At 42.8% G+C, this 27,538-nt stretch overlaps 1 protein-coding gene across 1 annotated transcript; it reads right to left on the bottom strand.

The window, feature by feature from the left end:
- IMPA2 (inositol monophosphatase 2) lies at nucleotides 1-24,568 on the bottom strand. The gene is made up of 8 exons (XM_068147627.1): nucleotides 24,334-24,568; nucleotides 16,969-17,102; nucleotides 11,419-11,523; nucleotides 9,828-9,873; nucleotides 7,425-7,533; nucleotides 3,753-3,861; nucleotides 3,477-3,628; nucleotides 1-1,977 (listed from the first exon to the last, which is right to left on the bottom strand). The coding sequence occupies exons 1-8, from the start codon at nucleotides 24,448-24,450 to the stop codon at nucleotides 1,862-1,864; spliced, it is 888 nt and encodes a 295-aa protein (XP_068003728.1). The 5' UTR covers nucleotides 24,451-24,568; the 3' UTR covers nucleotides 1-1,861.
- Nucleotides 24,569-27,538: the final 2,970 nt, after the last annotated feature.

The following is a 27,538-nucleotide window of genomic DNA, read 5'->3' as shown; positions in this document are numbered from 1 at the left end:
AGCCTATTAGTATTTATTACTTGTATTATAGCACCTCAGTGCCTAATGGTGGACCAGAATTAGCACTGTGCAAACCCAGAGCCAAAGTACTTCAGTCCTTACCCCACAGGGCTCACAATCTCAGCTTCCAAATGGGGGTACAAAGAAATGGGGTGTGGGGTTAAAAGGAGCAGTGACGAACCATTGATCACTGTGATGGACAGCATTGTTTTTTCTGCTAAGAACCATCAGTTCTTAAATACTTGGCTGGATGTAGACATTCTTCACACTTTGTATTTTTCATGGAAGGAGAAAAAAAGCATCAAGAAATCACACAGAAGTTTATGTTCCATTCAGTGAAAAACATTTTTCATTGCAAGAAACACACTTAAGGTCATTTTGTAAACAGTATGTAGTTTGTTTGTTCTAAGCAGATAGCTGAACAACTTTACAAAGCCTGCACAGGCAGTGTTTAAAGAAAGTTAAAATTTTGTACCCAACTTAATTATTTGGTTTTTTGGCTCATTCTTTTATTTTAATTTGCACTCTTGTGGGAAAAAAAAAAAAACCAAAAAAGAAGGAAAGAAGAGAAGATACTTTTTAGTTCATTTTTAAATGGAAAAAAATAGAACTGATTTAATCTCAATTACTTTTCTGGCAGTGCTTATGATTTAAAAAATAATCTAAATGACAATGATCAACCTTGGTGGAATTAAACCCAGTGCTAGACACAAAGAGAGAGAACAACCGTGTGTTGTGGAAATGCATGTAACTGAGTTGACAGGTTCTTCTGACCAGAAAGTGTGATTACAGCTTTGTGTGAGAAGGGGATGTGATTTACAGCTTTTGCAATGGTATCTTATGTGCACATTTTTAGTACCTTGCCTGTGAGGGGCCAAAGCCTGCTGCTCTGCTGAAAAATCCACAGCTCCTTGGCACTGTGCTATGTTCCCCTGGCCTCCTGCCACGTGTCATAGTTAATACTGTGAATAGCTCAGAGAAGTTTAATAGTGCTATTTTTTAACTATGGTTACTCTATGGTAGTAAGTGTTTGCAGGTTTGAGTATTTTACAGAAGCCTGGACGACTGTACAATTTGTCCCCAGGCAGAGGGATAAAAGGAGACAAGAACTAGCTGGGCTGTGTGTAAAATCATTAACCACTTTCCACCATCCTCTGTTGTTTGCATAGACCCCACTGTAACCACCTATGTAACCTATACTCTTTACCTGAAAATAACTTCCAATATCAGCTCCTCCTATCTAAACTGCTGTAAACATCCAGGACACCCATATATAGAAGAGACACATATAGGTCTGTGTGTGTATACATGCATAGAGATGTACAGGTGCAATGCACACAGACATACATCTATGTATCTGGACATATACAGGGACATATAGCTATGACATGGTTAGGAAACAACAAAGTCATGTTTATTGCATTCTGAAGTATCATAGAACAAGGGTATTATAGGCACACGTCTTAACTACTCATCCTTACTACAGTCCTAAAGCTCATTTACCTGAGATCTGCATCTGTAAAAATAAAGTTCCTTTTTTTTTAGCTGCATGTTACAAAAACAAGACTAAATATCAGCCTCACAGATAAGAAATTACCACTTGATCTCAAGACTAATTTGCTACCAGTAAAATAGGCTATCTTATAAAAAAGATACTGCTGAAAGAGAAACATAGTAAAAAGGGAACACAGCTGTTAGAGGTTTAAAAATCTCCCTACAACTCTTCCCACCTTGTAACAAATTTATAAAAAATATTTGACACAGAAAAGCCTCCATGGAAAGCATCCTGCTGACATCACATACCCTTCAAGCCACCCATCTTGCCATAGTTCAGGAGGGCAGACTCCATCCTGTGAGGGTTTTAATTCTCATCATCCCGTCTGTAGTGAATAGTTTGTAATTCCTGAGCTATGAACATAGCCATCTCTCTGGTGCCTGCAGCGACCACTCGGCAGGACATAAGATCCAAAGGTCCCCCTGAGGACGAAAGGATTAATGAGAACTGGCTTAAGTGATGTAAAAAGGCAACATTCTACCTATTATATTCTTAAATATAAACCATGCTGCACTAGATTACATGGTTATGTGGTCCTGCTCTGGTAGGGCGGTTGGATTCAATGATCCCCGGAGGTCCCTTCCAACCCCTAACATCCTGTGATCTTGTGTAATTAGGTTCAGAAACACTGCAACAACTTCACACTCTTGGGGTGGTATGGACAACCTAATTCACAACTAACACCTGGAAATCTTTGGCAAAATATTACCTCAGAAAGTTCTAGATATAAAATGATAGAATCATAGAATCATTTCTGTTGGGAAAGACCTTTAAGATCAAGTCCAACCACTAACCCAGCACTGCAAAGTCACCACTAAACTATGTTGCTCAGCACCACCTCTACACATCTCTTAAATGCCTCCAGGGATGGTGACTCCACTGGCAGCCTGTTCCAGGCCTTGACAACCCTTTCAGTGAAGAAATTTTTCCTACAGTCCCTTTTTGATGAACAAATTGTTCCTAATTTCCATCCTAAACTTTCCCTGGCACATGAGGCTCTTTCCTCTTGTCCTCTTGTTTGTTACCTGGGAGAAGAGTCTGACCCCCATCTTGCTCCAACCTCCTTTCAGGCAGCTGTAGAGAGTGAGGTCTCCTCTGAGCCTCTTTTTCTCTGGACTAAACAACCCCAGTTCCCTCAGCTTCTCCTCACAGGTCTTGTTCTTTAGACCCTTCACCAGCTTCAGTGCCCTTCTCTGCACACCTCAATGTCATTCTTGTAGTGAATGGCCCCAAACTGAACCCAGTATTTGAGATGCAGCCTCACCAGTGCTGAATACGTGGGAAGGAGCACTGCAACAGAGGCAGTGAACATCTAGATTTGTTTAGTATCAAACAGTAAATGCAATATTGCCTTATTTTAGCAACAGGAAGGGATAGGACAGACATTATTTCAGTCAGCATATATCTCTTAATCCACCATATCTTTCCACAATATATACTGGTCACCAGTCAACCATTACTCTGAGATGTGTACTATGTAATGAATGAGTAAAACAGTAATCCAGAGACTGTGCTGTGTTCTACTCCCTTCTGAGTCATCTCTGTTCAGACACGTACCTGAGAGTCCTCCTCTCTCGGGAAGCTATCTCTGCCAAGATCTGTTTGGAGCCTGAGCATATCTACCAATCTCCTACCAACCTCCCTTTACTGTAAAGCTGATGCTTTAAAGGTATTACTCAAAGTCATGGAAACACAGTTTGACTCAGAAGACCTTTGATGTGATGAAACCCCAGACTGGAATTGCATCAGTGTGCTCTGAATAACCAGCCAGAGACTGGTAGAGAGTACTGATATTTCTACAGACGATTGTTGGAAATGGGCTAGGGCCACAGGAAAAAGGCCATACTGAGGTAACACAAGTTGCCCCTAAATAGCCACTTGGACCCCCCAAAGTCAATGAAAAGAAGGTTATTTGACTCACCTGAAGTGTCTATCACAGTGCCTCCTGCCTCTCTGATAATGACGGTCGCAGCTGCCATGTCCCAGCAGTGCAACCCAAACTGGTAATAGGCATCTGCAGCGCCCGACGCCAGATGGCACAGAGCCAGGGTGGAGCTCCCAATGACACGGACCCTAAACCCCGTGAGGAGGAGACATAAAGGCTTTTGATTCCAACCTATTGCAAAGTGTGCAGTGTGCTTGTTATTGTTGTTTGGGTTTTTTTGGATTTTGAATGATTTGTTGTAAAATGTCTTACCCGTGTGCTTGGGCCTTCAGCAGTCTCTCAATGTTACCAAGGAACAGTTTCAAAGTTGCAGGGTCACGTTTTGGACCAATTTCTGTTAAAATTAAGGCCTTCGAGATATCTGCAATGCAGGGAGTGGTTTCCATTAATTCAGCATTAATTCAGCTGTTGGAAATTTGTTTTTAATTTAAACACTAATGGACTTTTCACAGAAAAACACAATTTTCAGGTCACTTTTTTTCTTTAAACTCCAAACTCTTTCACAGGATAAATGGGACAATGCTGCATAAAGATTCAAGCAAGACTAGATTTCTTATGATCTGATCATAGACTGGCTTAGGTTGGAAGGGTGAGCTAACCACACTTTTAATAAATCACAACAGGAAGATTAAAACCAAGAATGCATTCTTACATTCCTTCTCTTTCCACACACTGCTTTATTTCACTGACCCAACAGCTTTTGGCAAATTCAGTAGCATCAGCAGTCAAGTAAAAAATAATCCAGTGACCTATTAATTAACAATGATGCTAATCTACTCATATCTGAAAACAGGATGGTTGTTCAACAGGGAACTTTAATGTAATTAGTTAACAAGTTAATTAATTAACAAGTAAACATTTGGGAATACAGTAAGAGGGAAGAAAAGTTTCTGCTGGAATCATCAGTCACCTAGTATCAGCTCCCTTCCCCTCTGACATCTCAAAGCCTGTAGACAGCACATGACTGGAAAAAACCCTTTCTTATCACAAACTAAAGCAGTCTCTTAATGAATATCAACATTTGAATGTTACATTTGTATTGTGCTCAGCAAGGGCAGTTCTGACCTACGGCAGGTGAGGCTACCAGTCTTGTGTAGAGTCAAAGCAGGGACTCACAGTGCCTTGCAGGGTGTTGCAGCGGTCCTCATGCAAGATCAGAATACTGCTAGTGCATAACAAGCGTATGCCAATGTAGGTGGAGGTGGTGGATCAAATGCCAAATGTCCCTGCTCCTGCTGTGCCAGCTCAACTTGGAGGTGTTAGAGATACAACAAAACTCAAAGGTTTAGTGGTTGCTCACTTACTAACTAGGCTGTGCCCAAGTGTCAGGCATCAACTTCTACCCTGTGTTGAAAGCTCAGCACTCATTCAGAGAGGGAAGGTCTACCTGGTTATTACAGCTAATTGCATGAGTTGTAATTTCTTAGCAGAAGAAGCAAGGAGATGTTCAAAAGCAAATTAGGTTGGCATGAGGAATCATTTAATTAAACAGGCTACTAGTGAATTTAGTATTGCAGAGGAGCACTATGGATTTAAGCCATGCAGTAAATGGTTGGTGAGTAACAGGTATGAAATGACATTAAAAGTTACAGAGTACCACAAAGCTCAACTGTGGGAACACCAGATTTAACAACTGCTTTTTAAATTACGACATTAAAGTATCAGAGTACCAACCAAGGTATGCTGCAGGGTACTCATTTAGTCACCACTGAAAACTCTGGATGGTGAAAGCAATCTGCCTTAGGTCTTTTTGCATAACAGACCAAATTTGTAATTACAGAGCATTTAATGCATGCCTCATTGCTGAAATGCACCAAGCAGTCACACCACACCAGTCACAGCTAGGTCACGCCTAAGACAGTTGTTCTTTTGAGTAATCAAATATGTGTCTAATGCATAAATCAGTATCTTCAGTATTTGCCGTGGCTACAGGTGGAAATTGGACACTAAGAGACTAAGGCAAGGGAGAGGGGGGTCTCTGCTTAGGAAAAGGACCTGGCTGATCACAAGACTTGATGGGGTTTCAGGAATTCAAGGTACAGGAGGAAATTTACTGTCTACTTCTCACTCTGATAGAGGCCAGAAAAATAAGGAAGCTTGGTAGAAGAGATTTAACAGTGATCTGGATAGATTTGAGTCAAAGACCAATTCTGTTGACCACAAAAGATTAAAAAACCAAAATATACTTACAGTACTAGCACATGTAAGGTCTGACCTGAATCTAAGCATGAAAAGAAAGCATCATTCAAGATCAAAGGGAAGATGGATCCTTCATTATGTAAATCCTGACTGCTTGGACTCTTATACCAGAGTATATACTCTACAAAATTTGGTATTGACAGAACAGTGTCTACCCGGGAGGTGGTTTCAAATGATTAAATCTGAACAATTAATATGTAGCACAGATCAATGTTATACAACAGTCACAATTCCTGAAAACAAAAGCTGTGAAGTACCATGACACCTAGATCCCAAACACACCACGCACTGGTGAAGGCTGCTTGAGTTCCAGTGCTAGGTACAGGGTAAGACACTCTCTGTTCCAGGGCTGGATTAGTTCACTGAAGCCACAGTCCTTCTGAGAAATGAGCAACTGGGATTTTATACACTTAAAACATTAAGAAAAGCAAGACTAAAGAAGATCCATCTTCACTGGTGAAGTTGGCCACCACCAAATGATGTCTCTCAAAACAAGGGAAAATTTCCAAGCATTTTAAGAAGGCAGAAGGCCCACTTCCCTTGTGATGTTCTAGACACCCATGTAGACTCACTGTCCAGACAAATGAGGACAAAAGTGGCATGTACCAAAACTGTGCCTTGTTCATCTAGAAACCAGAACTCTTTGAGAGCAAAAGTGACTGAGGCTATTTCAAGAGCGGCTCAGCCAGCCCAGCTGGGAGCACCCTAACAGGTTTTTCCTAACAGTCTCTAGGCTTTTGTGGAATATGAGGCACTCAGGCACTGACAAGAACGTGATAATATAATTGAGGATTTCAATTTGAGGGATCACTGACTTTGCAATTTGCTCCCTTTCTCCAGACAGGGAGACATCAGCTCACTATTAATTTAGGTGAACAGCCAAACTTCCCCAAAATTAGGTAACTTTAGATGCAGGGTTTGCTTGAGGCACTACAACAAATTCTTTGTGTTAAATTTCTTGAATTTAGTGTGTTTCAAGCTCATTGCATCTCTTTTTGGGGTGACATTTTTACCATCTCCTGCATATATTGATGGACATTTTTGGCACATGTCTTCTTCTGTCTGCAACTCTTATGTTCTCCTCTGCATTTTGATTGATTAAAAGAAAACTTCTCTACACACATCTGATTGCTGCTCTCTGTTATCATTAGGCAAACAGACAGATTGGTTTACCAATAAAATAATGCCATTAAAGGATTGACGAAGTGCTGCTATCGGCTATTTGTATGTTGAAACATACTTCACAGACAAAAGTAAGCTGTTAACCCCTAAGGAAGCATGCATCCTTTAGATTACTGTTAAGATGTATGCCTACAGACACAATACACTTTATGATGTACAATGTATTGTAAAACAAGTGAGTAACAGCCACCACAGTACTCTGAATTCGATTCACCACTCCCATTGCCTCTTGCTCATAAAAGTGATGCCAGTGTACAGTTGGAATGAAAATGGTGAATCTACTCACTCTTCCTTATTTTAAACAATGGTTATAAAGCAAAATAATTTAGGATTCTTTAAATAGTTCATATGTAAGTTTAAAAAAAAAAAATGAGGAAAGTTGTGATTTTTCAGAAGAAAACAAACACATAACAACAAAGTTATCATGCAGGTGAAATACTTGCCATCAGGATAATGATGTTCATTATCCTAATGATGATTTGCAACAACTCTGAAACAAAATTAACATATTCCTTTTAGAGTTCTAACAAAATCTAGACCAACCTGTCTCTTTTGATACCTGAAGCCTTTTGTCATTACAAAATGCCCCTTGACCTCTTCTACCAGTGTATAACCGTTCTTCAGTGCAGTGGTAAATTACACCAAATTCAAGCTTTAAGATTTTGAAAAGGAAAGAAATGAATGCAACTCAAATTACTCATCATAAATATAAACAACTACTAATGGCAGAAAGATCAGCAATATTTTAATTGGTACATGTAATCAAAGATTATATTGATGCTAATAAACTGGAATAATTTTACTGTTACTGTGACACTGAGATATAGGTCATATAAAATTCAGTTTATCAAGAGAAGTTAATGCAATCTGTGCTCCTCTAAACTCTTACTCACAGCCTGTTTGTGTTCACATTAGAAGGGATTAATTAACATTTATGCTGTGCTGGTTTCAAATGCAGTTGGATGCTTTTACTGAAAGTATGTAAGTCCTCTACGGCAAGTTCTGAATGGTTTACTTTCACTGGTGACAGCTACACCTAGAAGTAATCCCACTGGCTTGGGCTGAATCCTGAGGCTTTGCAGCCCCAAATACATTGATATCATCAGTCAGGCATCCAGACTCAGCAGTCATGGTGCACTGTTAATATGCACTTTATTTTTCATGATGTATTTAATTTACCTGACTTTTCAACCCAAGCAGTACACTCCAGGTACTCTTTGTTCAAATATTTTTCTGCAAAATCCTTTTATTTGTATACAAAAGTGAGAATTTCATTAAGTCACCAACTCCAAGAGAAGGATTTTAATGAGAAATACCAAATATTGTCACCCTCAGTGAAAGCTTGAGAATAAGCAACACTGGAATTTTTGTGGGAGTATTTGTTTACTGATGAGAAGAGGGTCAGAATTTGACCCTTGATTTAAACCCATTTCTGCTACTTTAACAGGGGTCACCAAAAGATTTAAAAGCATTTTGCACACTTCAACAACCAGTTCCTAAAAAACACCCCTCTGTAAGTGCTGTTGTATTTAAGGGTGGACAGATAGACAAAAATTAAGTGACTTGCCCAAGATCATGGAAGAAGTTGGAAACAAGGTCAAGAAAACATCTCAGATGTTCTAGACTCCAAATCTTTTCCTGCTGCCCTCCTTCATTCAACGTGATGATTACATCCATCAGAGACAATTCAAAGGGAATAGGCTGTCCTCGCCCCTTACCCTGGGGTCTTGTCTAAACCAAGGGACACACTATTAATAGACCCTTTCCCTGAAGACATCTGCAAGAATTTCTTCAGTACTGTTCAAGGTTTACATTCAGGCCAGTTCCCCTGTGTGTACTTTGGCTCCTTTTCAGCTTACTGCTTTCTTTCCCATTTGTTTACTGAGGGAGACTGAACATAATTCTTCATTTTTGTTTCAGCTTTGTTTGGTTAACATAACCCAAAATACGCAGCATCAAAATCACAATGGTGTTCTAGAAAACATAAACATTACAGCAAACTGTCTGGTAATAATATGGAGTATTCAAAAGGTTCTTTGGGAATGAATAAACTTCAGAAAAGCATGGAAGTGTTTGTCTACAGTTTTCCATGTTTGAAAAGCCTGACTGGAGGAGTACACAACATTATTCTGTTTAAATCAGCAAGAGCCAGCAGCACATCTGAAAACGATGTTGTGACTGCACAGAATTCTTGCTGGCTTTACTTACAGCTACATCTGTATATTTGAGATCATGGAACTAGGCTGAAAGAGGCACATTCCTTGGCAATTTGACTAGCTGTTTCTTCTGTGTACATCAAACAGAAAAGTGGCAACATATGGAGGAAAGGCAGTAGCATGAATGAAGTATAGCTAGGAAACTCAAAATGGCACATATGAAGGCAGGGTATTTCCCTCCACCACCCCCCACCCTTGCTGTAATCAAGCTCTCATGTGGAAAATACAGTTATTTTACTATGTTAAGAAAAACCACAAAGGCAGATTAAATTAACTAGGGCCATAATACTGCATTTCTCATGGAAATTAGTTCTGAATTGCCTCGTAGCAGCAGTTACCTTTCACAGATTCTGCTAGCAGGAAAGAAGCAATAATAACAACAACAGGACACTGGGAGAAGTGTTTAAAATCTGAATAGGCAGCATTATATTTAAATCATTCTGGTTTTGCCACACAAAACCTTGCTCACACCAGTACTCTCTTTTTTCCCCACAAAATTTCTGTAATATTTATAATGATTTGTAAGAGTGATCTTGTAATTGCAAGCTTGCACAACTGCAGGCTAGTAGGCTACAATCAAATGCATTTTAAAAGTGTGGAAAAACTTGAGTAGTGGCTGATTTCTATTATTTTTATTATTTATTGATTTAAGTTTCATTTAAAGTTCCCACATGGTTTTGAGGCTTCTAACCAGATCTCAGGTACTGATCTTAAAGAACATACTGCGTACCTCTTTGTTAACAGCAAACCCAATGCTCACTGCCACTGTTGGAAATCTGTGCAAAAGAAAAGAATTATTATTGATTACAAACTCTCCCAACTTACTCCTTATGCAGTTCCCTCAGGCAACAAAACCCCACGTGGAGTTCTGTGATTTCACTTGTGTCAAAATGCTCTTGACATTATACTTTCTTCTTTGCCAACCTCTTTAACTTCGTCACTTCCTTAAAAAATGTAATTTAATGTTGGAGAGGGCAAGATATAAACACATGAAGATGCCAAGTCTTTTATATAAGTGTGTTGTGTATTTTAGTGATCTTTGTTGCTTTAGTTTAATGGAATGAGCCAGTATAAAATAATTAATATGGCTATAAGAAGTCATCACTTTTAAGAGCGCATTTTCTTCAAGCATCTGAGATAGCAATTAAGTTGTTCAGAGATACCTTGCTGATGACATCAGCAGAAGCAGAAACCAGTTCCTCTACCCTCTCTTTTATCAAAGTGATGATCATTTGCTCCTTTTGACTAAAGTATGATTATTGCATTTTAAACAACAAAATACATTCATTTCTTAAAAACATGTTTTGAAAAGGGCTGTAAAGGTCCAGAAAATATTGCTAGGAGAAACTGCCACTTAACTGCTCGAAACATGACACACCCCACACCTTGAATCCTATGTAACTGCACCAAAAATGTGTGGGGTTTTAATCACAGAATAGTTTGGGGTGGGAGAGTCCTCCAAAGGTCATTTAGTCCGACCCACTCTGCAGTCAGCAGGGGCATCCTCAACCAGCTCAGGCTGCCCAGAGCCTTGTCAAGCCTGACCTTGAATATCCCCTGGGATGAAGCCCAAATCACCTCCCCAGGAAACCTGTTCCAGTGTTCCACCACCCTCATGGGGCAGAATTTGTTCCTAAAATCCAATCTAAATCTACTCTCCTCTAGTTTGAAACCTTTGCCCCTAACTGTGGCTATGTTAAATCACTAACTGTAGGGCAGAACATATTTTTAGTATTTTAAGTAGAAGTACTACAAACAGGCATTCATTTTCAACTCCCTGCATTCAGTGGTGAATTAAATATAGTAATCTCTAGATTTCTTTTTGCAGTGGTGTTACAGAAGTTTAAAAACTCTCTTTATGAACAACTTAGTTTTCAGTTCCGCTCTACCTATGTGCAGTGGTTGCACTTCCTAGAGAAAATGAAGCATGTGCATTGGAAAGGCAGAAAACACCACAAATGCGTAACAACCACATAAGGTGTGAGGCCACGTGTCATCAGAGCACAGCGCTGTTCCTATGCTTCAGCTCAAGCCTCTGCATGCTCATGAGTGGTTATATATAAATGAGCTCTGAGTCAAGAGCTTTGGGTCATTAAGCAATCATCAGAAACTTCAGCTTCCCTTTAGATAACAGGATTGAGCTCTCTCCAGCACAAACACACACTCCCTCAGATGAACTATGCGAGGTACAGCAGGATAAAGGGATGACTCCTGCTGATGAGTCAAAGCAACAAAGCTACCACAGTAAAACACCTATAAGGGGAAGGGAGGATTTGTGAGAAGCTGCATTTTATGCATTTCCTGTCTTGCTGTCCACTTACCTGTGCACAAAGTTGCACGTTCCATCAACAGGGTCAATAATCCACGTTGGACTGTCGGTGAGGACGCATTTTGAGCCAGCAGCGGTGGATTCTTCTGCAATAAACCTGCATTTTGTGTAAAGTAAACCAGAGAAAATTGGTGTCCCAGAAAATTTATTTAGATTTATGTCTTGGAAATTCAAACTCCAGCACTCAGTTTTTGAAGAGAGACATAAGAAGTGATTCTTCATTTCATGAGAAGTGATTCTTCCCCTTTACTCTGTTCTTGCGAGACCCCACCCCAAATACTGTGTCCAGTTCTACTGTCCCCATCCTAAGAAGGACATGTGAGTGTTGGAATGAGTCCAGAGGAGGGCCACAAAGATCATCTAAGGGCTGGATCACCTCTGCTGTCAGGACAGGCTGAGGGAGCTGGGGCTATTCAGCCTGAAGGGAACCTCCAGGAAGGCTGGAGAGGGACTTCTCAAAAGGTTGTCTAGCAATAAGACAAGGGGGAATGGTTTGCAGTTGAGGGAGAGTAGGTTTAGAGTAGATCTTGGGAAGAAGTTCTTCAGTATGAGGGTGGTGAGACCCTGAAGTAGGCTGCCCAGGGAGTTTGTGGATGTCCCCTCCCTGGAGGTGTTGGAGGCCAGGTTAAGTGACCAAGTCCAGTTGAGAGGCATCCCTGCCCATGGCAAGGAGGTTAGAGTAGATGATCTCTAAGGTCACTTCCAACCTGAGCCGTTCTGTGATTCTGAGATATATATACACACACACACAGAGTTTTTGTGTATTAATGCATATGTATGTATAAACACACATAGTGAATTTCTCATTTTGGAATGGGAAACTTTCATATAAATTTTGAAGGAAGTTCCCAAAAATACAGCTTACTATTTTTCATGGTAAAAAAGAACTCCATTTATGTTCACTTTTGCAGTATACCATTAAGAAAGTAATGAAAATGAAAGTAGAAATGGATCTGAACTGGCATCCCTGGAACTCTAGAAGAAGGGTTTCTTTATGCAGAATGTGATTTTATGGGTTAGGCCTGTCTCTGGCAGTAAGTAATTTAAACTGCAAACTGTAGCTGCTTCTCTTTTGTAGGCAAATTCAGTCATCAGGAAATAATGCACTCTTAGAAAGCCCACAGTCTCACTCCTACTTGAATTTTTCACAGTAGTCTGACTTGGGAAATTAAAAGGTTTACAAAGCTGAACTTTCTTTTTCCCATGACCCAGAGAAAATCAACAAATTAATTCGTATGTTTGTTGTTTGGATGCACAAGGCACACATTGAAATCTGAGCTCATCTTCTGTTGTTCTGCCCCAATTTCTTTAGCAGTTGTGCATTTTTTTTGTTCCCCCCTCCTCTCATTTTCCCTGGGAAATGAACATCAAGTTCTGGCACATTTCCTGCTGACCTTAATTATCCCTGCTCTCCCACAAACTGCTCAGGGTCTGTTTCTGTAAGCGTTGTGCAGGTGCTACTCTCACAGACTTGAATAAAGTCCTCTATGTACAGAAGGTGTAGAATCAGCCTGGTAATACTGAATCTTGCTTCTGGTTTCACATTCAAGTAAGTGGTAGCAGTATTCAGGGCTCTTGCAAATGCTTGAAGTTGAAAAAGCTTCTCTTGAAGATACAAAGAGAAGAAAAATTGGATAAATAAGGAGAAAATGTCTGTGGCAGAAACAGTTGCTTCACTAGGAGCAGACTAGCAGCTATTTTATTTTGTGCCCTCAACACATGCTGCATGGTGCCATATAACACTTGCAACCAGGAGCTTAAATGTTCTGCAGACAGCACAGAAGGAGACTTCTTGAACTTTCCAAATGCTGTTTTGTCTTTCCCTCACAGAATGGGGCTATTTTGATGGTGTAATGGACCCTTGTGGTTGTCAGGAAGAGGATAGCAGGAAATATTTGTTACTCTTTCAATCTCTATTGAAGATAGCAGCTGAAGTGTTAGTGTGCAACTGAGAAACAAGAAAGACTTCAACAACACCTTGCAGACTCCTTGCTCTAAATATTCTATTATTTTGTCCTGTTGGTGCTGTATCATTTGACTTTTGGTTTATAAATCTTGTAATTAGCACCTTGTAAACCCAGCCCTGTACTTTGAGTGTGCTGCTGGCTGCAGAGGAAGCTCATCTTCTTGCAGATGGAGCACCTTACATCCCTTCTCACATTGTCCATCTTCCCCATAAATTAGACTTCTCCTTCAAACCTCTTTCAGCACACCCCCAGGCAGAGCCTGAAGTGAAGCTGTTGTCTAACCAGTCAAAGAAAGGTGAAATGGGAACCTCTTAAAGCCAAAATTATTTCTGTGTAAGGTGTTTTGCTCCCATGTACCCTAAGTCTGGCCCTCACCTTTTCCTCACAGCGGGGTGCGACGCTGCAGTCCTCACATAAATCATAGTATCATAGTATCATTCAGGGTTGGAAGGGACCACAAGGATCATCTAGTTCCAACCCCCCTGCCATGGGCAGGGACACCCCACACTAGATCAGGCTGGCTAGAGCCTCATCCAGCCTGGTCTTAAACAGCTCCAGGGACGGGGCCTCGACCAACTCCCTGGACAACCCATTCCAAGGTCTCACCACTCTCATGGGGAAGAACTTCCTCCTCACATCTAGCCTGAATCTCTCCACCTCCAGCTTCATTCCATTCCCCCTAGTCTTATCCCTACCTGAGATCCTGAGAAGTCCTTCCCCAGCCTTCTTGTAGGCCCCCTTCAGATACTGGAAGGCCACAATTAGGTCACCTCGGAGCCTTCTCTTCTGCAGACTGAACAGCCCCAACTCCTTCAGTCTGTCCTCATAGGAGAGGTGCTCCAGCCCTCTGATCATCCTTGTGGCCCTTCTCTGGTCACGCTCCAGCAGCTCCACATCCCTCCCATCAAGTCAAGGCACAGTGGTGCCATTGACCAAACCTTGATGTCCAAGCACAATTTTCCCAAAATGGATGTAGGCCCTGCTAGGTGCACATTTAATGAAATTTGGGCTACTGGGTTAATATAAGCCCTTTATAGGATACTACTAACTCTGAGAGTCCCTCAAGGTCAACATCAGGTGTGTTGCTCTATGGCTCTGTCTTACAAAAACAACTAGGCAAAGCATTCAGCCTGAAGAGACCCCATTTTAGGAACAAATTTTAAAAGACCAAAGTTGAGGAAGAGCTTGAGAAGTGGGAGGGGCAGCCGTGTCATTACAGTACTTAATTTAATATGCCAGCCTGACAGCTCTGATGTCCTCTTTCCAAACCTGGATTAAAGCTTTCTCCCACTGAAAATGAGTCCACTAATTTTAGCCAAGCTGTAGTGTACATCTGTTCATACCACAGTGCCACTCAGAAATTCCTTGCTGGAACAGCAGAGAAACTTCTTGCAGCATAAACTGCAGCAGGACCGATACCCATCTGAGTGCAGGACATTCAAACCAGGGCTTTCCCTCATCTGTTTCCTCAGAGGGCAGAAAGTTGGGATGTCACACTCTGTAATGGCTGTGTCCTGGTTTTAATGACTACAGGATTAAGGCCACAGTTAAGACCAAAGATGGCAATTTGTCTAACAGTAACACAGGCAAATGGCACAATAACCTTTTTCAAGCAGTAGCACTTGAGACTCTGGCTGTGCCTTTCCAAACTGCAAAAATCTAGCAGAAGTAACACTCTTCTGAAAAGATTCCCTTGGGGCATGTCATAATGCCAAAGAGTGGGCAAAGCTGAAAACTTAGGTGAGGGTGAATCAGGATGTTACATTTCACTTAGCCAAGCAGAGGAAAGAGAGAAACATGGGACAGAATTACCTTTTTTTCACAGGTTTTCTTAATATTTCTCTTTATTTCTGAGTACATGTGCATTATCTCAAGACTCATCACTGCCACAGTTCAAATGGCACAGATTTTAATGAGGTCCTTTTAGTTTTTCTAACTCCTAAGGTATATTTTGGATTCCAAGAACATCAGAATCAAGATGATTTAAGATAAAGAAAAATAACAGAAACCTTCAGTGATGCTTTCAACAGCTACAGGAGGGGAAAGTCTGAGCAGAGCTTAAAAGATCTTTTAATGTTTTTATTGTGTCTTAGTTTAAACCCTGATTGCTGCTGTGGAGCAAGTATTTTAATCTTGTCCAGTTAAATCCAATTTTAATCTGAATGTATTTGCTATCTGAATGAACTACAACCAAAACCATCAACCAGTATCAGCAAAAAAATAGTTGTCTTGAAGAAATGACAATTCCTTTGTGGTCTTACAAAGTCAGAAGTTAACTGTGCAGAGTTAATAGCTAAGGATTTTCCAGTTCCTAGGTCTATGTTGACCTTGCAACTTTTGTTTCCAATTCTGGCTAACTCAAGTGCTTCTGCTGATTCTCATTTTATGTGAAAAATGTATGGGTTTTGTGTTCTCTGCCAGATTGTTCATGGGAAAAAAAACCCCACAAAACTAACCAGCATAAGAGTGGAGATGAGGAAGGAGCACAGCCAGCAGCAGTAGAAGGAATATTACACAAATAATAGGCTTGTAAAGTCTGGCACTTTCTTGAGAACAGCCGCCAAGAACCACACGGTGTGCTGTACAGTACTGCTTCAGTATGTGCTCACACACAACACATATTTAGGAAGCCATATATAGTATACAGTGTTCTTTCTGCTCATTCTTATGCTGATTTTCTTTCCAGCAGCATCACTGACAATCAGATTAGTGGCTGAGCCCTCCAGATTTTTTGTCTCTGTTAATTTCTGCGCAGCACTGGAGCACAAGGCTCATCTCTGTCAGAGATGCACATGGGTAGGAGGAAGTCATACAGTATTTAAGGGATACACAGGCTCTGCAGGAAGATTAATTTTATCCTTGTGGACTGAAATCAAGTGTGGAAATTGATTGCAGAGTCTTTGCATCAAACCAAGCCCAGCCAACTGATACAAAACCTCCCTCTAATCTGTGCGTGTGCTAGGAGCTGGTATTTTCATACTGACCATAATAATTCAGGAGGAGTCAACAATCTGATCTATTTTCAAAACCTTGGGTTGACATGTCACCTAGTAATTTATAACCTGCTTATGGGTAATCATCAAATGGTGATGATGATAAACAACTCTGCTTCTCACTGATTTTAGGATTCCATGCACCACAAGGTGAATGTGACTAAATATGATCTGGCAAGCGTTTATGTATGATGGCAAAGGGAAGTGAAGGAAGGGTCTGCAGAATTTGCTACAATTAATTTAATCTCTATTTCAATCAATACCCTTAGCATAATTCTTATACATTAGAGATCAGATCAGTATTGTGAAGATCGGGGAGATCCAAATGAAACCTTTAGACATGATGTCCGTACAGGGGAAACATGATTAAACACAGCTAGTAAGCAACATAACTGTTAGAAAATAGAAAGTACTAAGTATAGGAAAGTATTACTTTCTCAAGAAAAAAGGGCTCCTATGAAAGCATCCAACAGCAAAAGGTTAATGTGTAGGAGAGATGTATAGCCTTCTAAAATCCCCTTTAAATGGCAGTCAGATATACAGCTCTTAAAGGAAGAAAGGGTTCTTTCTATAGGCACTCACCTGTGGGAGGGAAACTTCTCTTTTAGAACAGAAATAATTAGATTTTCCACAAAGTGATCAGTTTCTGTCACAAGATCTGCTGCAGATGTCTTTGTGGACACTTGTTTCTCCTCTGTTAGAGCTTTCCTAATGATCTGAAACAGAAGTTCACAAATCAGGTTTGTTGGCCATTCATCCTGTGCATATTAAAATGATAAATTTACTGAAAAATTACAGCTAATTCTGAAAAAAAAACAAAAACAAAACCCAACTACCAGAGCCTGTTCTAATTCTTCTGACTAAAAACCCTTCTGAGCTAATCAGTAGCCTTTGGGCACGCAGCATTTGGAATCACTGTACAAGAACTGCTCATGACAGCTCAGAAAAGTGGGCAACTAATGGAATAAAAGGATGATGGCAGTCAACATGACTTAGGAAATTATAAAAAGTAAAACATCTAAGATAAGAAGGGAGCCTCAATGCCCAGGGATTCTTTAATGGAAACCCCCCTTTTCCTTTTCCCTTTCCTTTCCTTTTTCCTTTCCTTTTCCTTTTCCCTTCCCTTCCCTTTTTCCCTTCCCTTCCCTTTTCCCTTCCCTTCCCTTTTCCCTTCCCTTCCCTTTTCCCTTCCCTTCCCTTTTCCCCTTCCCTTCCCTTCCCTTCCCTTTTCCCTTCCCTTCCCTTTTCCCTTCCCTTCCCTTTTCCCTTTCCTTTCCTTTCCTTTCCTTTCCTTCTTTCCTTTCCTTTCCTTTCCTTTCCTTTCCTTTCCTTTCCTTTCCTTTCCTTTCCTTTCCTTTCTCCTTTCCTTTCCTTTCCTTTCCTTTCCTTTCCTTTCCTTTCCTTTCCTTTCCTTTCCTTTCCTTTCCTTTCCTTTCCTTTCCTTTCCTTTCCTTTCCTTTCCTTTCCTTTCCTTTCCTTTCCTTTCCTTTCCTTTCCTTTCCTTTCCTTTCCTTTCCCCTTCCCCTTCCCTTTCCTTTCCTTTCCTTTCCTTTCCTTTCCTTTCCCCTTCCCCCTTCCCTTTCCTTTTCCCTTCCCTTCCCTTTCCTTTTCCCTTCCCCTTTCCTTTTCCCTTCCCTTTTCCCTTCCCTTTCCTTTTCCCTTCCCTTTCCTTTCCTTTTCCCTTCCCTTTCCTTTCCTTTTCCCTTCCCTTTCCTTTCCTTTTCCCTTCCCTTTTCCCTTCCCTTTCCTTTCCCTTTTCCCTTCCCTTCCCTTTTCCCTTCCCTTCCCTTCCCTTCCCTTCCCTTCCTTCCCTTCCCTTCCCTTCCCTTCCCTTCCCTTCCCTTCCCTTCCTTCCCTTCCCTTCCCTTCCCTTCTTTGCCTTTTTTCTTTTATTTCCTCTTTTATATTTTCTTTCTTTTCCTCTTTTATATTTTCTCTTTTCTTTCCCTTTCTTTTCCCTCCCCTCCCCTCCCCTCCCCTCCCCTCCCCTCCCTCTCCCCTCCCCCTCCCCTCCCCTCTCCTCTCCTCTCCTCTCCTCTCCTCTCCTCTCCTCTCCTCTCCTCTCCTCTCCTCTCACTCTCCTCTCCTCTCCTCTCCTCTCCTCTCCTCTCCTCTCCTCTCCTCTTCCTCTCCTCTCCTCTCCTCTCCTCTCCTCTCCTCTCCTCTCCTCTCCTCTCCTCTCCTCTCCTCTCCTCTCCTCTCCTCTCCTCCCTTCTCCTCTCCTCTCCTCTCCTCTCCTCTCCTCTCCTCTCCTCTCCTCTCCTCTCCTCTCCTCTCCTCTCCTCTCCTCTCCTCTCCTCTCCTCTCCTCTCCTCTCAACTGCTATATATTTAAAACAAAAATTCAGACTTTTCCCTAGATAGGGAACCAGTGATCTAACCCTGGATTCTCTTCTGGAGAAGTCTTTATCTCACTTATTTTATAAATTCAGAACTAAACCACATCAAGTACTAATGCACATATGGGAAAAGAGTTAATAAAAAACTTTCCCCCTATGTTCTCATCTTTCTGGTTTGTTTTTGTCTGGTTCATTTGGATTTTGTTTGTTTGTTTGTTTTTCTCATTCCTTCATTAAAAAGAAAAATAAGAGGGCAGGATGCAAAAGGAACTGACTTATCCTTTAACCACTAAAAATTGTAAACTACTTGAGATTAGGCAAACCAAATCAAAGCAAAAAGGTTGAACTAGATTGTCCTTGTGGCCCTTTCCAACCTGGCATCAATCAATCAGTGCTGTGATTCAAAAAGTAAGCACCACTGATTTGTACAGAGTTACACCAACTAAACCCAGCACCAACACAACCAATATTCAAAGTCCATTCTCAAACCTGCTTATTTCAATTGTTTCAATTTACATTGATCAATGTATTTTAAAACCATAGAGAAACGTTTGATGACCAAAGAAAATAGTTCTGCTGTATTTTACATGGGCAAAGGAACCAGCAACTCCCGAATTTCAGTCTTGGCTCTTGGTTTTGATAGCCTAAAACACTCCCTTTGAAGGGTGTGCTGATTGTTCTGACAAGTTCCTGATAACTTGTTCATGAGCTGTAAAACATTAGTTATGCCTCTTTACTGCTACTGAGCTTGTGAGGGCAGGTTAATGCTTTTTGGTGTGAAGTCTTGCTGAAGATCATCACTGTATATCAAAATATGAACCACACTTAAATATTTTTATTCCCCTTAATGGTTTCCTTGATGGTTTTACTATACAAGCATACAAGTGAGCTCTAGGAAGGCTCTCAGGCTCCTCATTGGTCCAGAGCAAATTCCAAACTACTCCAACCATCTCATTTGTCTGTTCTAACAAACTGATATGCTGGTGCCTTTTATTGAAATTGTTCTTTACTTTTATATTGCCTATGTACAAGGAATTCACAACGAGAACAATCAGCCACTGGAATAACCTCAGGGAAGTGGTGGACTCCCCAACACTGGACACCTTGTTACGATTCAGCTGGACAGGGTGCTGAGGCATCTTGTCTAGACTGTGCTTTTGCCATGAAAGCTTGGACCAATTCTGTAGTTGAATTGCTTAGAATTAGAACTTCACATAACCAAAGAGATGAGGGACACTACTCATTTATTCCATTCAATACTCATTTCAGCAGAGAAGATCTGAATTTCTTCTTAGCAGTGCCATGTCCTTGACTCCTGTTTGGTTGTAATACACAGTGCATTGAAGAGATTTTTGCAGCCATTTAAATCAGTAAATGCAAGTGCTCAGCAGCAGAGATCCATTTTGAGCTTGGCTGCAGAAAGAAGAGCAGAGGTGAAAGCCCTCTCCAAGGGATGTGCTCTGTCATCAGTTGCTTTTCACTGCGTGCTCCGGCACTTGATCTCTCCTTTCTGAATACAACCCTTGGCACCTCTCATCACTGAATTTAGGATCAGAATGAAAAATACTTTCTCTGGTTGTTCATGACCATTTTAAACCTGATTCCTGCCCATTTCTCTGGTACCAGCCCGAGGCTCCAGTCAGTTTGGAGGCAACAATAGCCAAGGGTGTGACTCTGATAGGATGTGGCGGCTGAAGGCCATCTTGCTCATCTCATTCTTGAGCTGAGCAGGCCCATGCTGAGGGGTCACAGCCCTATGCATGGACTTCTTCTGCTTCTTCCCACCTCTTGTGCACCTTTTATGATGTGGGGAGAGCAGGAGAGAAGTTGTGATGCTGTGCTGATGTCATCAGCCACAAATGGGCACCACATCTGTACTAGCTCACCAGTTGTACCAGCTGATGCCATAGGATGGATGAGACCCTGCAGATTCTCTTACAAAGATCTGACAAAAAGGACTCATACTGCTTTTGCACCAGCTTGGATGGGTATACAGTCCAAAGCAGTCCCACACAAAGATCATGTTCTCTGCATCATTGATTGCACAGCTTTTATCCTTCACTAATCCATCAAATAGCTCAGAGCAGTCCAGAATTGAACTTATGTTGAACAAGCCCTAAAAAATCATCAGCCTATAAAGAGTTAGAGCTTGGTACCTCAGAGTAATTTGAGAGCCTCACACAGCTGCTCCCCTTGCAGAAGCCTTATAAGGTTTGTAGATACCTACTGCGATTACCTGGTCTTCCCAGCTAGGTGTGGAGCTCCATAAAAGTCTCTCTGTAGGTAACAGGCAGCAGGTAAGTGTAAGAACAAAAGAACTACAGGATGGTGAAATGAAAAGAACTGATTGCTCCTTATCACTGTTGCACAACAAGATTGGCAACCAAGATATTGCATTTTGGCTGTAAATAATTTTTTTTACTGAGCTTTAACACTGTATTATTGATTGTTCCTAGATTATGGGGATTTCATAGAATAGAATAGAATAGAATAGAATAGAATAGAATAGAATAGAATAGAATAGAATAGAATAGAATAGAATTAACCAGGTTGGAAGAGACCTTCAAGATCATCAAGTCCAACCTATCATCCAACACTATCTAATCAACTAAACCATGGCACCAAGCACCTCATCAAGTCTCTAAAAAAACCCACCAAAACCTCTAAGCAGCTGAATTTGGGAAGCATGGTTATTTAAAACAGTCACTCAACAATTTTAGCCTATGCTGCCCCTCCTCTAATAAAGAATTGGCTAGATCTTCTCCTTATGCCCTGCTTCAAAGCATTTGAGGGGTGATGTGAAGCAATAGACATGTACACCAGTACATGCATGAAGACCACAGCCTGTCCCTGATCCCTTCTTGGTTTGCCATGCAGCAGGGGAAATGGAGCTGCAAGGACTCAATGCAGTCATGGTCTTTGAATCTTCCCTTAGTGCATTTGTAAAATTAATCCATATCAAAAGAGAATGGAGATGACAGAGATGCCTTCTCCCCCAGCATCTGCCAGGTAAGACATCTCCAGTGAGGTGCTTGTGTTAGATATTTCATCTCATCATACTGCTTGTACTCACCACACATTTTTGGGAGCTCCAGGATGGATTTACTTGCTTGCAATATTGTCCTGAGACATTTGCTCACTTAAAAACCAAACATCTACATAAAAAAGCAAAACTGCTTCCATGTAATTTAAGAAATATTAATCTGCTTGGCTACAAAAATCTGTCCCTGGGAGCAAACACAGGGGGGAAAAAAAATCCTGTTTTTTTAAAGATACCAGTGAAAATTCTGCCCCTTTTTAGTGGGATTCTGCTGGGTCTTAGAGGTCTCATAACATTTTCTGGAATAAAAACAAGAAACTATTCCACAGCATAGATGCCTAGTCATGTAAGCCAAAAGGGGAGATCAGGAAACTGCATTGCTGATTAACTTGTTCTAGAAATCCAACATCTTGACTTGCATCCATTTCTTCAGGTTGGCTCAAATGCTTCTTGCACACACATTCTAGTGATTCCAAGCCTTTCTAACCTGCCAGGGTCCTAAAAAATGCAAGGTCTTAAAAAAGCTGAAGCAGCAAAATTTCATGCAGGGATAGAGATAAGACTCAGATCTGAGGGGATAGAGAAAGCAGATTCCTGGGGAAAGGAGTCAGAGTGGAGAGGTTGAAGGGATTAGAAGAGAGGCAGAAGAAAAAGATGAACTGTCCCCAATGGAATGAACTGATTTTTTTTTGTGACCAAAATAAACTTGATTTTATCCGTTTTCACCAAAACCCCCAAACCTATGTTACACTGCATTTTGTGTCCTTATCTCTAGCTTCCTTTGGAAGTGGTTTGACACTTAAATAAAAGATCCAGCCCTACCTGCACCTTCAATTCTACAAGGATCTCTGACGGGTTTTGTAACTAAAAACGTTCCTCAATGTTACAAAGTTAATAAACCCCTACCCAGTTCCAAAGTCCTCCTTAAACAACATCCTCAACTGGTTTAAATTTGGCCTGCCAAGGAATTGGCTGTTTCCTGCCTGTTGCAAGGTAGAGATGGCAAACTTCAAACTAAAAAAATGCAAGGATTAATCTTCTGGAATGTTTATTTGTTCTAGGAAGAGGTGCTCAGCTGTGATCTTCTGGGTGATTAAAATACCTTGAAGAAATATGGTGTGGAGGCTTGAGCAAGCCATGAGAGTCCCTTTTGTGAGATGGCTGGCAGAATGAGAACACTGGAGAAACTCCTGTTTGGAGAGTCTGTGAGAGCACATCCTGCCATCCTGATTTATTCCATGTATTACTAAAATCTCCTCTCCTCTGGCATTATGTTCATCTTTGTGTGTGTCTTCCACAAGGAGAAAAATTGTGTAATAGCACATATAAGGAAAAGTTACAGGTCCTGGACTCAGGGACTTCTTAAATCACAGTGTACAGGTACAAAGTGTGTTTCATAATAAAGCAAAAAGGAAGCAGAAGGGAAACACAGGTTTCTCAGGTCTGTGTTCTACCCAGTTCCCTATCTGAACAATCTGCTGATCCCACTTCTTAGCTCTGTTAAGAGTCAGTGAGAAATTTTGCTGCTTGCACACAGCAGGGCCGGAGTGTCTCCTGAGATGACCAAGCTTCTGCTGTGTCAAAACATGGATCTTAAAGAAGCTACCATATGTAGATCTTCACAGAGCCACTGCTGATTTATCCCTAGGAAGTGAATTCCAGTCACTCTGAAGACCCCGGTACACATAACAAGAAGACAAAACCTTCCTGACACAACTCTCTCTTAGCACAAACTGCTCAAAGCCAAACACTGGTGCTGTAATCTGCAAACACACAATACTCTGGATAAATGCACCGCAGTATAAAGCCTCTGACAGATGTACATTCAACCTTAGTATCACAGCATGCTTCAAAATAATGCAGCAGCACAATATATGCCTGGTGTACATCTGAAAAAGTTATTAAAGCCCTTTCACATTGACAAATCTTTCATCTTTATTAATATTATTACTATAATATTTACATTAAATAGAAATACCTGCAGTCAAAAAAAAGAGATTGCTTTCACCTGAGGTGTCTCCTCGTCCTTCTGCCGGATAACGGCCTCCAAGGAAAGAGATCCCGAGCGACGCCGCCCCAGGAGAAGAGATCCCGAGGGATGAGATCCCGAGAGAAGAGATCCCGAGGGATGAGACCCCGTAGGATGAAATCCCGAGTGAAGAGACCCCGAGAGATGAAATCCCGAGGGAAGTGGCCTCGAGGGATGTGGCCCTGGGGAAGCGGCCCCCCGAGGGAAAGAGATCCCAAGGGATGCAGTTCCCGAGGGAAAAGATCCCGAAGGATGCAGCCCCCGAGGGACGCAGGCCCTGCTGCCGACATCCCTCCCGCTGCAGAGGGTAAAGGCCGACGGCTCCGGTAACGGCCCGGTTGACCGGATGCCGAACCCTGTCGCCCACCTCCTCCCCAGCTGCGCCGCACCAGCCCCACGGCCCTTCTTCGAACCGCTCGGGGAGAAGGATGCTCCAGAAGCGGGGCTGCCCGACCCGACCTCCTCCGGGTCCTTCCGCGGCCCCGTCCCGCAGCCATGTATCCCGGAGCGCTGCGGAGCGGGGCGGACGGCGGCTCTTACCTGCCCAGCGCGGAGCGCCAGCTGCACCGCCACCTCCACGCACTCCTTCCAGGGATCCCCGCCACCACCGGCCGCCGCCGCTCCGCCATCCTCCTCCTCCTCCTCGCACGGCTTCATAGTGGCGGCGGTGAAGCAGGACCCGGGGGGGCGCGGGGGGCCGGCTCCCCGCGGAGGAGCGGCCGTGGAGCAGGGTGCCCGGCGCGCTCACCGCCGCCGCGGCCGTTGCTGTCACTCCGCGCTCCGGCACCGCCCCGCCGAGGGGAGCGGCGCGCGGGGAGGCGGCCCGGCGGGAGCTGCCGATCAATGGGGAAGGCGGGCTGCAGGCTGCTGGGCGCTGACTTTAGGTGAGCCCCGAGGCGGGGGGAGGTGGAGAAGGGCCGGGGAGAGGCGGGGGTGGGTGTCACGGAGAGCAGCGCCGAGCCCGCACCGCGGAGGGCAGGATGTGGCAAGGGAGGCGGCCGGCCCAGCCCGCCTCGCATCGCCATCGCCATCACCGTGGTCCGGTCTGACATGGCGCCGCGGCCGGTACCGCCGAGGCGGCCTACGCGGTCTGGAGCTGGGGCGTTGTTGTGTCCTCCCGAGATAACGAGGCGCCGTTCCCTCGGGCCGAGAGGCCCCTCAGGGGTCGCGCTGCCGCAGGCGCGGCTGGCCGGGGCCGGGAGGCGCGGGCGCCGCATGTGCGCTGGAGGCGGAGGGCCCATCCCGGGACGGCCGTCAGTGGTACCGGGGCTCGGGAGAAGAGCTGACGGCTAGCAGCGGCCATCTCGAAAATGAAGGGAGGAAATATTGGGGAAAGTGGCCCCGGGAGTGGAAAGGCAGCTTGAAGTTTTAATTGCAGCAGCAGCGTGTTGGTGCTTCGGGATTAAAGTGTGTGGTATCAACACTTCGGTGTTCAGATTTTCACTTGGCTCTGTGTGGTTTTGGATCCATCAAGGACGTAAAGAGAACCTACTGTTACAAAACTATAGAAACCAAATTGCCGTGCAGTGGAGCCAGCAGAGCAGGGGGCAAGCAATCTGCTGAATGGTTCTGGATCCCCTATGCAGAAAGAGAGTGGCCTGTACCGAGTACGTGCTTGTGCAACGGAGCCGCCAATGTGTTATGCTCGCCACACCCAGCGAGTGTTGGGCCGCACTTCCATTTGCCAGCGTGAGGCTTTTCCAAATGACCTGTCCTGATGAGCAGGTGGTGCTGAATAGGAGAAAAGATAGGGACAGACTCCAGGGATTGAGTCTGTCAGTGTTGCTTTTTGGACAAGGCATGAAGTTCTTCAAGTGTATGAAGTATGTTACTGTCTTTCAGCACCTGATCCATGGTTAAGGGTTTAATTTTCAGTGACCTTTCAGCGCTATGATAGAGATGCTTTGGTGGTGATGCTATTTGCATTAAAAATTTGCATAAATTGCTATCTCTGATATGAACACAGAACTAGTTTTCTAGGGATTTGACTGAGTTTAATTGGCTTGTGTACTTTACCTGACCTAACAGACCTTACATCTACATTTATGTTGTTTGCTTTGGAGGGCACAGGCCACTTTGGGGTGAGAGGGATATAACATTCTTGCCATATGTAGTTCACAAAAATATCAGGCAGTTTTTTCCTTCACTGAAAGAGTAGTTAAAGCCTGGAACAGGCTGCCCAGGAAAGTGGTGGAATCACCATTCTTGAAAGTGTTCAAAACCACATAGATGTGGTGCTGAGAACATGATTTGGCAGTGACCTGGCAGCACTGGGTTGACAGTTGGACTGGATCTTGGAGGCCTTTTTCAATCTTAACGATTCTATGATTTTAGATACAAAACTTGGCCATTTTCCTTTTAAAATGTGTCAAAACTTAGTGGGTTGTAGTGCAAGAATTCAGCTTCATTTATCAGATTTCTAAGGTGCGCTGTGGCAGTGGATACCACAGACAGCAAGGCTGTCAGTCAACTTAGCAAAACATTTTCTGGTCCCCATTTTGCATCAGAAAAAAAACCCCAACCAGTAACAAACCATGAGATGGTGAATTAACTAATACCCAAAGTTTAAAAGTTTGTTTAAAGTATGAAATGATGACATTTTCATTCAAATCCTCACCAAACGTTTGTCAATGCTGCTGACTGATTGTTCTAAGTTTCCTCTGACCACATAGTGCTTTGCCCTAATGTAAGAGCAATGTAATCTCCCTACAAACTGTTTGGAACAGTATGGAAGAAGATTGCTCTGGATTCTTTACAGAATGATGGGGATTGAAAGGGACCTCTGGAGATCATCTAGTCCAACCCTCCTGCTAAAGTAGGTTCACCCAGAGCAGGTTGCACAAGATCATGTCCATGTGAGTTTGGAATCTCTGCAGGGAAGGAGACTGCACAACCTCTCTGGGCAGCCTGCTCTAGGACACTGCCACCCTCACAGGAAAGAAGTTTTCTTTCATGTTCAGATGGAACTTCCTGTGTTCTAGTTTGTGCCTGATGCTTCTCATTCTGTTGCTGGGCACCACTGAAGAGAGTTAGGCCCCATCCTCTTGTCGTGGGTTTGAGAGGAAGGCCCAGCCTTCTTCCCCCCCACAAAGAGAAAAAGGAATAAAAACCACAGCTAGCCACAGCCAGAGAAGCAAAGGAATGTTATATTTACAAGCAGGTTTAGGGAATGCAGGGTATATACACACAATTTACAGTATTTACAATATATACACAGAAATATACAGCAAAGTAATACAGGAACGAAATTCCCTTCCCCTTTCTGGAGGAGGGTTCCCCCCCTGTACCCCCTTCTCTCCCCTTTTTCCCCAAAGAGGGTTAGAAAGAGAGAAAAAAGAGCAATTGTTAATTAAAGCAGAATATGTTAGTAGAGGCCTTATCTGTCCAAGGTCAGTCTGGCAGAGAGCCTGGAAGCGGAGCAGCTGGGAAGGAGGAGGGAAGAATCGAAACTGAGGAAAGTCTCAGTTGCACTCAAAACTTAAAGTTGCATTCTACCAATCTACCAATGAAATTTGTTTAGACCTGTCTTTTGTTTACAAAACATTCAGCCATAGTGTCCCTTTCTTAAAGGCACAGCCTCCAACGGTCACACTCCTGACTGTCACCCTTTGGATATTGATAGGCATTGATAAGATCCTCTCTCAGTCTTCTGGTTTTTAAGCCCCATGTGTCTCAGCCTTTCCTCATTAGACAGATGCTCCTGTCCCCTCAGCATCTTTGTAGCCTTTGCTACACTGTCTCCAGT

Source organism: Melanerpes formicivorus, unplaced genomic scaffold (assembly GCF_026170545.1).
Source record: "Melanerpes formicivorus ecotype bairdi unplaced genomic scaffold, bMelFor1.0.p_v2 SCAF_15, whole genome shotgun sequence".
NCBI classification, from domain to species: domain Eukaryota; kingdom Metazoa; phylum Chordata; class Aves; order Piciformes; family Picidae; genus Melanerpes; species Melanerpes formicivorus.
Note: the sequence above shows the minus strand (reverse complement) of the source record. Positions and strands in the feature narration are given on the sequence as shown.

Excerpts from the sequence above, each read along its gene's own strand:
- IMPA2 (XM_068147627.1), bottom strand. The coding sequence starts at position 24,450 with ATGAAGCCGTGCGAGGAGGAGGAGGAGGATGGCGGAGCGGCGGCGGCC. Across the intron at positions 3,862-7,424 it reads TCAGGTATCAAAAGAGACAG|ATATCTCGAAGGCCTTAATT; the intron begins GTTGGTCTAGAT and ends CCTGCATTGCAG. Across the intron at positions 1,978-3,476 it reads CACTGTGATAGACACTTCAG|GGGGACCTTTGGATCTTATG; the intron begins GTGAGTCAAATA and ends TTTCGTCCTCAG.